The sequence below is a fragment of the Manacus candei genome, unplaced genomic scaffold, assembly GCF_025592945.1.
Source record: "Manacus candei isolate 608988 ecotype Guabito, Panama unplaced genomic scaffold, ASM2559294v1 h1tg000014l, whole genome shotgun sequence".
Lineage (NCBI taxonomy): Eukaryota > Metazoa > Chordata > Aves > Passeriformes > Pipridae > Manacus > Manacus candei.
In genome coordinates, this window is record NW_026138062.1 from 30,762,043 (window position 1) to 30,774,934 (window position 12,892).

Below are 12,892 nucleotides of genomic sequence, written 5' to 3' on the forward strand. Positions count from 1 at the left end.
AAACAGAGAACAGGTACTTTCTGAACACATGCACAATTTAATATTCATGCCAACATTATTCAGATGTTTGGAATAAGAGTGATATTAAACTTTTTATTGCTATTCAAGAATTCAGAGTGAAACGGACTTTACTTGCTCTGATAGTTCCTCTACAGTATGCTTATAATCGAACTCCTTTTCATTCCTCTAATTATTGCATGTAACAACAGTCTTTGTCCAGCTTTGTGCACAAGAGATGGGATACCTGATTTGAATTATTCACCTAGGAGACGTTTACAGGTAAGTCAGTGAAATCTAGGATCCCTATACTGGAGGTAGACATCTAATTTAAATATCACAAATCTCTCACCAGTATGACCTATTTCCATCCAGGGTCTTCTCCTGTGCATACAGAGTGGAGGAATTTTCCTTTTTTGCTTGGTTTCTACAAAGCTCCCGAGCCAGATATTGAGTTACACTCTCAAATACCAGGTACCTTCTTCTTTTTCTTAGGTGGGAAGAAACTCAAAAGTTTCCAGATATTGCAGCATAAGGGCTATCACAGCAGGAGGCTACCTTAGAAAATGAAACCTATTTTTAAGTCTTGTGACAGTATCTCATGGCCCGACCACCTACTTAGCAATGCCTGGGACAATCTCAGCACCTACATGTCCAGGTGACATGGACAGTCCTAGTGGCAATATGGAGAGGTTAGCAGAGGGGTTGGAAGGGAATTTTTCAGTGACCTTTTGGGAGAGAATGAGGAAACTTCTCTTCAGAATAGTTCAGCGTCTGGCTGTTTCAGTTTGCTTAGGGTCCCAGAAAATCTAACAGTGACCCAGGGGATGGTATATTACAAGCTCCTGAACAGACATGAAATCTCTCTCAAGCAGCAGACAGGGATGTAAGCTCCCTGAAACCTGGGACATATTAATATTGGCTGTGTCAAGAACAGCAGCACTCTCCTGAAAAGCATTGTATCAAAGACTGATCCTGAAGTAATCACAAATCGATTGGCTGCCATGGTGATATGCTGCTGTTAGGGAGAGTGTTTCTAGGAATGACACCAGAGAAAACAGAAGCTTTGATTATTTGACACAAACCAGAAGAAACAGTAAATTTTTGTGCACAGGCAGGTGAGTGAGCTAAATTGAACTCAAAATTAAAGCTGAATTGTTAAGGTGTCTTCAAATTTGAATGAAAGGTGCCTGTGAGGACCTACCTACTGTGTTGTGCCACCGATTGACTGCAAACAGCCTGCTGCAAGTGACGGTCACCACGGCAGGAATGGTCAGGTGGGGCAGTGTGTTGGCTGCCACATGTGTGACAGGGGAATTTGAGGGGAACTTCAGCACCATTATGACATCCTGCTGCATCTGATCTTTAAACATGAGGGGGCTCTGTGGAAGGAAACACTGTTGAGTAGAAAGGAGAAGAGAGCAGAAGAAAACAGAAGGGATAACACAATTAGTGAGGAGGTCTGAGGGAAAATGAGGTTAAAAAAGAGCAGGCGAGTATGTGCACATACAGGGAAAACAACACTACCTGCACATCTACTCTACTGATGGAGGAGAGCAAGATCAGAAGCTATTGTTGGAACATTACACGAGGATAAGTAGAGAATAGGTACGGTAAGGGTTATCATTACAAGGCGCAAAATGACCACTAGCATTAATTAGTATACAGTAAAATGTAAAATTATTCAGCAGTTAATATTCATAAAAGAGAGATATGTGGTAATGAGTTAATCAATTAATACATAATAAATATTAATTCTCTAAACAACAAGAGTTAAAAAAAGAAATTTTAAGAGGGACTCAAAAACTCACAGATATTTAATTTTTCTTAATGAATTCCTTATATGAGATACAGCACTTCCAAACATAGACAGTTTAATTCTATGTAAAGCATATGCTTATTAGGGAGTCTGTAGCCTAATAAGGTTATAATAATGTAAGTCTTTTCCATTATTGTACAAATGACACAATTGTTTGTACATGGACAATGATAGTTATTGATTATGGGTTTTTATGATTTTTTTTTCAATCACTGTTATAACAAAAAGAATAGAAGTTCAAATATTCTTTGCTGCTTATCACTTTGCATTATTATTAAAAATAAATTATCCATATCTTAAGAATACAAAATAAATATTATGTATGTTTGACTTCTACACATTAATTAAAATAACACAACACTTCCAGATCAATTCCTACTTTTGTAGTGTACAATTAGATAGAGCAATTTTTTTGTAGATAGATAAACTAATTGAAACTACTGCATGTATTAGTGTTGATTTACAAAGCTCAAAAGAAATATCTAGCTCTAAGCATTTTATCAAAGGCACTGAGGGGCACAGGGATCTGTCTTGTTCAGTCTGGTTATTTGATACAATTCTTTGCAAGAAGCACAGAGAAGAATGTGATGGGAATGAATTTTGGAGTTCAAATTTAAATTCAGAATATACATTGCATTCTCCTGGGGGAATGGGTGGGAGGACTCCAGCATGATTTATTTGAACTCCAATACTTCATTTTTTTCAAGCATACATTGTTCATAAATCAGCCCCTAACAATGCATCCTTTAAAACAAAACAACATGCTCACTCTAAGGAAAGCCTGTGGTCATTCCTACCACTTGCAGAAACAAGAATCCAAATATGTATTTATCAAGTGTATATGCTTTAAGATAGGGCCTTCTTATACAGTATTAGAAAGGAAAAGCCAGGACTATGGGAAGCTGAAGCTAGTCACACCTCCACCTTGCTCTGCTAGAGCACTCTGAGCTGTTGCTACTAGAAGTAAGTATGGCTGCACGGGCAATGGATGGCATTAAAAGTGTTGCTTTAATGAGTACTTTATGACCTACAAGGGATCCTACGGTTCAAAGGGAATGCATTCCCAGCCAGCAGTCATGTCTCACCAGGTGCATGGCAGAGCTCCGAGGTGGATGGGGCTCAATGAGCAACTGCGATGGCGTCTGTCCAAAGTTCTGTATCTGCGCCTCCATGGCCTGCGGGCAAGGGAGAGGGACTGTCATGAGCAATATGCATCAAGGAGAGAGGTCAACACACTGTGTGACAATGCAGGCATATCCCAAGTCAGCCATGAAAAAAGTCCAGAAAATTCACCCGGTGCTCTCCTCCCAGGCTGCAGACTCATCCAAGTGTTAGTATTTTGTAGACAAGCTTTGCTTCTCCTTTCAGCATGCTTCAGTTAACCAACTAACCATTCTCATTTCCAGTAAATGGCATTATATGTGAAAATGTTAACCTGTGAGGACATGCAGTTCAGGTCTTGAGAGAGCTTTTTTTTTTGCACTAAAAAACAACATATATACCTTAATAAAGTCCTTTGTAAGGAGGAAAGTATGAGGATCTCTAATAAAATAAGCCTCTGGAATCTTAAATGGGGGAAAAGAAAAGAAAACTGAGAAAGAAAATTTATGTATAAAATAAAATAAAATACTTACTATTTCAACAACCTTAGTAGATGAAAACAAAAAAATGCCAGATACAAATCTTGTCAGGTACATTAACATAGAAATCTTTCCAATTTGCATACATTCACTGAATGTTTATTTCATCCTTAATTTTATTGCATTTTTCATGGGCTTTCAGGCTTCACAGGTTTGAAATGAAAACTTAGCAATTTCAACACATTCTTTAAGACTTAATTCTGCTTTCAGAATAAATCTTGACTAGTTCCATAGGTAGAATACAGCCCACATACTGAAATGCTTCTGCTCCTCAAATAGTTCATTCAAACAAAAATATATTTAAGATATATTCTTAAAAACTGTGGTAAAAGATTGCTAATTGTAGAATCAATACTGTTAAAGAATACTCCTTATCTTTCAGATAGGTACTATTTTATTTGACCTTGTAAAATTGAGAATAAAGCATTCATAAAAAACTAAACTGACAGATTTTAAAATGCACTGTGCATTATGTACCTCTATATACTGTACCATGAACTACTGACCCTTAATATTTTTCTTGTGAGCTTCATGAATTTTTCATTGGCTACACAGAAGTAACATGATAAACCACCAAAAACATTACTATCTTGGTAAACTATGTTATTTCTTTCAGACATAAATTGGTAAGAAGCACAATGAATACTTCATGATACAGAAGAATCCTTTTAATGTACATATTTTGTCATTTCTACATGCCAATCTGCGCTTCCCTCTGCTTCACAGCATAGACATAAGAACAGATGTTACAGAGAGATTTCCTAACAGGTCACTGATGTCCACCACTCTTAATGCCCTAGATTGACAGGTATATAATGGAATACCACAAACAAACGTTTGCTGAAAAAGAAACTTATTGCAAAGTCCAGTCAAGTGGCTGAAGGACTTTCAATGGATTGTAGCCCTAGCACATTTGATGCTGTAATTATCCCAGTACAGATGATTTCTTGTTTGTTGACTAATTCAGAGTGAACTTGCAGCCTCCAAGGCACAGAGGGTTTCTTAGGATCTGGTGAGCATCTCAGGTTTTATTAACATCATTTAATGATGAAGTAATTTAAAAGCACAGATGAATTTTATACAAAACCAAAGCATTTGTGTGGGCATATGTGTATATATGTGTACTTTTCCATAATAGTATCACTTTACACACTGTGTAGATGCCTTTACTCATGCAGATATTTTTTATACAGGAGTATAGAAGTCACATAATGGTAGAATTTTCTATTACATTCAGTACTCTAGAACTGATTTGCCTGGTGAGAAGAAGGGAAAGGAATTACACTTGTTTGTGAATTTCTTTTTCAAAATCACAAATACTAATATTAACAATATCAGGCACTGCGTGATATATACTTCCACATATAGTTGACAATTATATTTTCAGAAAAGTAACCTCCATTTTTCTATTTTTTTTCCAAATAATTATCAAGGTTAATTTAATTTTAATTTTCAAAAGAATTCTGTGTTGAAATAAGAGTGTGAATTGTATTTGGCAGCAATACTGAAAAAAACCCCAGATTTCCCTCTCTCACCCTTTATAGCAATCCCTCAAATGATACTTATGGTCTCTCGCAGAAGCAATGAAATGAATTATTAATTTTTTTTTCCATGCAGTCCAGTTTTAATTTACACATTAACTTTCATGTTGTCCAGTCTTAGCAAATTCTGGTTGTTTGGCTGTAAATTCTCCAGCAAATAAACTTTTCTGGCTTTCCCTCTCAGTTCAGGTAGATTTATGGTAGTAATAAGGAGAAGAAAGAGAAGCAGACTACAATAACAAGCTCTCCTGTTTTTTTCAGATTATGAGGAATGGACACTTAAAATATAACTGTCAAAAGCAAGTGGTATTTTACAGCTGAAGATGTGCTGCACTCACATACTCTACGCTTCCATAATTTTAAAACATTTAAGTTAATGTCAAGTCCTTCTGCAAGCAGAAACAATGCAGAATCAAGACCTTGATATTCAGGGAATATTGAATACTTTTGCTGGTTTGCACTTACAAGATAACCACCTCTCCTTCACCCCATGGATACTAATGTTATCCTTTTCATTCTAAAACACCATTTGTAAAACTGACACCTCTTAGAAGCATTAAAGAAATTGAACAATGTTTCTTAAAATATACTCATAACATTCAGCTACTGCACTGAGACTGCAGTCTGCACAACACTACTGCTGTGCACAGCTCCAACTGGTATTCCTCTCTGGAGCTCACAATACTTACAAAGGACAGAAAAACCTTGTCAAAACTTAACACAGAAGATAAACATAAGCACACAGAGATAAAGTGACTGGCCCAAGGGTATTCTTAATGCTGCCTCCTATCAGATAACTTGACACAAAATGAAAAGCAGGTACAGAACGGATCTGTGAATAATAATGTAATACATTGATTTGTTTACAAGAGAACTCTGTCTGTATCTGAAATTAAACTGAAAACTGCTAAGTGTACACCACAGTTTTTCTTGAGCTGTAAATCATCAAACTTTAGATTATTTAATGGTATTAAACATTTAATTCTTATTAAACAATTCCTTTTCTCCCATCAGATCTTGAATATTGTGTGCAAAGGACTACTCCAGTCCCTGAGACACACATTCTAGTCACTTTCAAATTTTAATAAAATAAAGTTTCTTCTCATTTTACCTTCAAATGTCCTTTGTGAAGAAATAATATAAGCTTGGAATTCAATGGCTGCCAAATTTAACGCTTTCAAAACAGCAAAATGGCAGTTATATTAGTTTTCTCTTTCTCAATAAGGTGCTGCAGAAAAGCTATTTAGTGAACTGATTTGAGATTCCCTACTGTTTTTAATACACATAAAATGAGATTTGTACTCCAGATACTTCAGGGAGTATCTGTTAGGATATGATCATGTATTCAGAAAGATAAAATAGCTCTTAGCATATTAGTTGATAATAATAGGTCAGAATGAGGAAAGAAAAAAATCTTCAAACTTGCTGGTAATTCAAGGTTTAAAATTAATTGACCTCACACACCGTAATTTGTGCACTCAAAAAGCCACAACTTCATAGTACTTAAGACAACAATAACATTTAACAACAACATAAAGGGATTTATACTACATATTTGCATACATTTTGGTCAAGAAATCAATATATCAAATAATCAAATCTTATGAATAATACTAATCTTAGATACAATGATCAATATTCTCAATGTATATTGCTCAAAGAAAATAAATTATTGGATTCCAATTTTAATTCTTAAAGGCAGACTGTACATTCACAAGGACACTTGGATGCTGCTCTGCAGCCTGGAGGATGAGGCCTTAGTGTCAGTTTCCCATTGAATGAAGAGTTTGATGCATCTGCTTTGCTCATTATGTAGTCTACTGAAGTATCTGGGTTTTGTTTCTTAATTCTGGTTGAAATAAATACAAATATGCTATTAAATAGTTCAAGCACTCTATTTCTTTATGTGTAAGAATTATCTTTTAGTGGTCATAGGCAATGTCTCCACCGGCAAGAAGTGTAACTCAGAGCAAAAGAGTTAGTCTTAGGATAGAATAGGACATTCTTTCCAGTTGGAAGGGACCTACAATGATCATCCAGACCAATTGCTGACTGCTGACCAAAAATTAAAGCATGTTCTTAAGGGTATTGTCCAAAAGCATCTTAAACACTGGTAGGTTTGGGGCATCAATGACCTCTCTAGGAAGCACGATCTAGTGTTTGATCATTCTCTTGGTAAAGAAATGCTTTCTATTGTCTAGTTTATCCTTCTCCATATGCAGTTTTGAACCATTCACGTGTCCTGTCACTGTATACCATGCAGAAGAGGAAGTCATGTTTCTCTTGAGGAAGCCATGCTGAAACCATGCCCTGGTTTTCCCCCCAGGCTGGCGCCAGAGAGGTCTGCAGACCCCAACAGTGGCTGTTCTCTGTCAGCTGCACCCCTGGCACACGTGGCTTCTGTGGCTTGGGAGCCAGTTCACACACTCCAAAACTGCTCTGCTATTTGAATGAAAGCATGGCAAACAGGGATGGCTGGTACATTAACTTCAGAAGCACAGTTCTAATCCAAATGAAAATCCTAGAACTGACTCATCTGAAACATCACAGAAATGAAGATTTTGTCTATCTGACATACCTCTGCAAAAAGGGTAAGCTATGAAGCAGCTTATTTTTAAAATTGTTCTTTAAAAATGCAGGTAAAATCACCAAGGAAAATACTAACGGTCCACTTCATTTGCAAAATTGCCTTTGCTAAGTGAGATGTCCAGTGATTATCATTATTATAATGAAGAAACATTAAAGCATGAGCACTTTCACTATGAGTCATGAAGGGAAGAAAGAAATTCCTAAAAAACAGACTGCACTGCAGATAGTAAGACTAATTTTATTCTTATGTGAAGTGTCCTTGTTTTATTCATCTTCACTAATTACTACCACAGTCAGGTAGACTTTCTAAAATATTTATTATCTGAGTTTCTCTATGTTTTTATTGTGCTTTTTTTGCATATTCAGGCTTTTTATTGCTAATTCCTGTAATCCTGGTGTGTTTTATTCTTTGTTACCACATTCAGGTTTTTCTATAATCCCTTTTCCCCTGTGCATAGGGACTGAGTCTAACGAAGAGCAAAAATCTGCAGGAATTTGAGAAATATGTACCACAGCAATAGTCATCCAACTCTGCCTTTCCTATAAGTTTACTTAATTTTTTCATCCAAGTAAACAGAGGAATTCTTTATGTGCTCTTCCACACATGCACCCAGCACACTCAACAGCCCCCAACACTGTCTTCTCCATAGCACATATGATTGACAGCCCTTTAGTGGGTAACATAAACAACTTGAAATGTTTTTGTTTTGTACCAGTGGTGTGAGATACTGCTTTTTTCTTTGCATCTATAGATGTTAAGCAGCATTGGTATCTTCAGGACTTTTGATAAGTTAGATTAAGAATATCGAATTCCATTTCATTACTGTATGCTTGGAGGAAAGAAGTGCTGTAGTTTAAACAAAAGCAATGACTCAACTATTCTGGAGGATTCAATACAGTTGGTTATTTAATCAGAATGCTCAAGGAACTGCAAGATCCACTAAAAGGGCACCAAAATGGATTTTCTCCACAGGTCACTACTTTATTAATTTAGCAGTGGAGAAAGAGGCATCCTTAAGCTCCTTCCCCTCACAGAATGTATCTCACTGGATCCAGTGTGCAATTAAATGCCTCCCTAGTAGAACACCAACTGCTCAGAGCTGACCTTCAGCTTCCTCCCAGAATGTCCAACCCTGCACTTCTTCCTCATTCCCCTGTGAAAGGAGAGAGTACTGTGAAAGGAATGGGAATGTGAAAGGTAAGATCTCCCATTCTTTTTAAAAGCATGAGTCACATCGGTGATTTTGTTTGTCTCAGGGACTGCTGCCCTAACTTTCACATTTACCTCATTAAGCTAATTGTGATACCCTGTTCTCCCCTCTTTCACCCTTATAGCTCTCTCATCCTTGCCCCTGGTAGTCCAACATGCCACTCATGATAAAAAGTATTTTAAACACTCTGCCAGCTTAAGCAAGCATTTGGTTAATGGACTGCAAATGGGAAATAAATTCAATACATCTCACAAACAGAAACAGAGAGGGTGAAGCAAAAATACCACAAAGACAGACCTCCTCCAGCCAGGGCAGGTTTAGCTGAGAGTGTTCTTTACTCTTTCAGGAATACCCTCATGAGCAAGATTCCCATGTGCCTGAGCACAAATGCCTCCTTTTCGTCTCTAGCAGCCATTCCCCGGAATGGGTCTTGCACTCAGACCATGGTAATTTCACTGCCTTTTCTTCCCTGCTGTTTGCCTATATACAAGGCAGACAAGGAGCATCCCTTTGCTTTAAAGTCCATGCTCTGCAAAACTCTAAACATAGCCCGGAACTGAAGTCATATATTTCTTTTGTTTAAAAATACATTCAAAAATTATTTTTTTCTCTTTTGTATAGTCTAGACTAGACTATTTCAATTGGAACGGACCTACAACAATCATTTAGTCCAGTTGTCTGACCACTTGAGGGCATTGTCCAAATGCCTCTTAAACACTGTTGCAGTGTTTGACCACCCATTCAGTAAAGAAAAGCTTCCTAATGTTAAGTCAAAACTTCCCCTGGCACAGCTTTGAACCATTTCCATGTGTCCCTGAATACCAGAGAGAAGAGCTCAACACCTCCCTCTCCACTTCCTCTCCTCAGGTAGCTTCAGAAAGTAATGATGTCACCCTTCATATAAAGAACATTTTATTTTTCCAGTTTTATGCCATTATTTCTTCAGTTGAACTATTGTATTTCTTATGTTCATGTTTGTAATTATTCCTGTACCATAAAGATTGGTAACATTTACTGAAACTCTTGTGTTCACTGATGTCATGCCAAATGAAATCATTGCTCTGTCATCATACTTCCAAATCTGCATTAAGTTTATAGAAGAAAACGTTGCTTTCTTTGATCATTAAGTTACTGAGTACAAACATCAGAAAATATTTTACTGCTAAATTGCTTTTGTGAGAGATGTAATAGCATGATGCAATAATTCATCAAATATGTAACTTAATGACATAACTAGTCAAGGTTTTGAAATCTGGGCAATCAGGATTTTTTAGTTTTAGATAACTTGTAATTGTCTTTAAATCATTTCCCTATTGTTGCATAATGAGCACCCTCAGAAACAAGGATTTCCATCTTTTCTGAAGTCATTCCCCCATTTCTTTTAAAACAAGAATTTTTGTTGTTGTTTTGGGATTATAAATATTTAAAGTGACTGGCTGAAATAACTTCTCATTACCTAAACTCTATCTATATAAGGAAAGACTTCCATATCCTCTTCATTATTCAGATACCAACCCTTATGGTCAGATTCGAAACACTACATGGACAAAAGCTCTATGTGATTTATTGGGTGAGAGGCCTATCTAGATGATCTTTCCCATGTGGTGTTTAGGTCTATGGAACAAACTTCTCTTTGACATCTTGATTCTGCAATGTAAATTGCTAAAATGTACACCTGTAACATACAATTTCCCCATTGATACTACCCTTTTGTACTACTCCTTTACATGATGGTAATCAAAGCCTAACAGCATACAGAATTGCAGATGTATTTGCAAACCAAGCCAAACCAGCTTCATTTCCCCAGTGTGACTCCTGTTGTATAAATCCTGTTACTAAAGAGAAATTCTTCACTCTAAGGCCTTAGTAATACCTTACTCAGAACATCATCTTCTGTTCTGGCCAAACTGTTCCTTTCTTCTTGAGTTTCTGTCACCAGTTTCAAGTTTCAAGAAATTCAAGTTCTTGTTATTACCAAAATTCCTCTTGAAGCTATTCTTGCCTGCACCTTTCTGTCTTCATTATTTTTAAAAAATTTACAATTACAGTCTTAGGTTATACATATCTCGTACTTCTTGTCATTCCCACTCAAGAGTTTTTGCTTTTAAGCCAAGTGTTTCCTTTCCTCTGCCTTATGTCACCCTTTAACTAATTTATTTTTCTCTTTTGCATATGAAATACAAGCCAGGATGATGAATCTTAATTTGAGTTTTTAGATCTTTGGGATGGATTTTTTTTTTTGAAACAGAGTAAACTTATGAAACAAATATTATTTTCTCAAAAGGCTGCTAGGATTCCAAGTGCATTATCCCTAAAATGAAAAGTTATTTCAAGGCTTTTCTAAAGCATAGATAAATTTGTTACATTTTCTTGGTAAAAATAAAAAAATTTCCGAATTTTTAAATGCAGATTCTCTTCTGACTGGAACCACTACACATTCTCAAAGTCTACAAAAGGGAAAACAAAAAACAAAACAAAATATGTATGAAAACTGTCGTTAGCATCCCTTAGTTGGCAGTCATTAAAATTTACAGGCATTTAAAAAAAACCAAAAACACTGCTTCTGTCTGGGATGCTGCAATTGTTTCCACATGTGAAAAGTAGTGTGTGACAGCCAGAGAGCCTGAAGTTCCAGTTGTGCCAGGCTAAAAATTGCCAGTAGTATTTTTCAATATACCATCAACTGCATTTAGAAACCTGCTGAATTTTACAAGTCAAAAGTATATAAAATAAAGAGAGTTTGGTTTTGTTTAGAAATGCTTAACTAGATTATATTATAGAATATCTCAATGAATTCACTAATTAAAAAATAAGTCCCAAAGGTCAACACTAGAAAATCCCATAAAGCTTTGGGAAGGCTGTAAACATAATTTCTCTGCATTAACAACAATACCAAGAGCTATCTGTTCCTGTGGTAATTCCTTCACTTCTATAAGGCTCCCAATGACTGCATTTCTAACCCTTTCCAATCCTTTTCCTTCCTTCTCCTTTTCAACAAAAGCTCCAAATGTCGTTTCTGTCCTTTTCCTCTCATTGTTGTTCATCTGGCCTCTCATACTCCCTCCCTCAAGAGACAGGAATCGTGTAAGTACTCATCTTCCGATGCAATTCCATTTTCCCTCGTTCATCCCTCATTACTTCTCTTCATCAGATGGAGAAGCTGCTCACCCTGACCTGTTAAACACTACAGCACATGCAGGGTTTTATTCTGGGCAAAAATTGATACTACTTTTAGTTTTCTTACTATTCAAAAAGAATTTTAAAAGGATTTCAAACTCACACTGCACAGATCCATCATCATTTATACTAACCAGAATGCTGAGCTGAAAGTAGAAGCTAGTTATTCTGTGGCAATGAAGACAGTTGTATTCTACATTTATAGTCCTACAACAATAAAGCCCCAGATGCTGTGCAGGAGTAAAAATGCTACAAAACAGAGAAGGTACTTGTTAAAAATCTCTTGTTATTTTCCTCTCCATCAAGGTAGAAGAAAGAAACTTCTACTGTTCATGAAGATCTCCTGGGGAAAGAGACATAGAGAAAACTCCAGTCTGGACAAAACAGCAAAACTGAGCACCTCTGTCCTTATTCTACAGCCTGGTCTGGCAAGCAGAAGCAGTCAGCCTGACTTCCACTCACAGCTCTCAACAGGCCAACACACCAAGTGAAAAAAACAGTGGTATTTTGGAGGAAACTTTGGCACTGAATATTTCTGAAGGACCCCTGACTTCAAGCTGGGTGACTAAATGGCTTGTGACTTCTAGCAATGAAAGGTCACAGAGAGCACAAAGAGACTGGCTTTGCTGGTTCCCATGTTGCTGCCAGAAGAAAAGAAAAAACTACAAGTACCCTACACTTGTTAAGTGCTTGGGAAGTAACTGGGAGTGAAGACAAGGAAGTAGCATTGGGCTACTTTCCATGGTTTTCAGGGATGCTGATGTCATCTGAATTGTGCACTGCCTCTTACAGACTGCAAAATTTTACTCTGTGCTGATAGAAGGGAGAACTTGTTGGGGACCTTGTCAGGTTTAATACTATTTATTACCTCTCCTTGTCTTTGGTTTTGTTTAAGAGACTGTATATGTTTTTAAATGT

General features: G+C 36.7%; 1 protein-coding gene across 9 annotated transcripts in view; it reads right to left on the bottom strand.

Moving 5' to 3' along the window:
* NBEA (neurobeachin) overlaps positions 1 to 12,892 on the bottom strand; it is a 473,668-nt gene that overhangs the window by 24,619 nt on the left and 436,157 nt on the right. For 4 of the 9 annotated variants that reach the window (XM_051778827.1, XM_051778825.1, XM_051778823.1 and 1 more), the window contains 2 exons: positions 2,902 to 2,991; positions 1,202 to 1,394 (listed from right to left, as the gene is read on the bottom strand). In XM_051778827.1, coding sequence (XP_051634787.1) covers positions 1,202 to 1,394; positions 2,902 to 2,991 — 283 coding nt within the window. Of the gene's footprint in view, positions 1 to 1,201; positions 1,395 to 2,901; positions 2,992 to 3,318; positions 3,382 to 12,892 lie in introns of all 9 variants that reach the window. The other 5 variants (XM_051778818.1, XM_051778819.1, XM_051778822.1 and 2 more) reach the window with 2 other exon arrangements.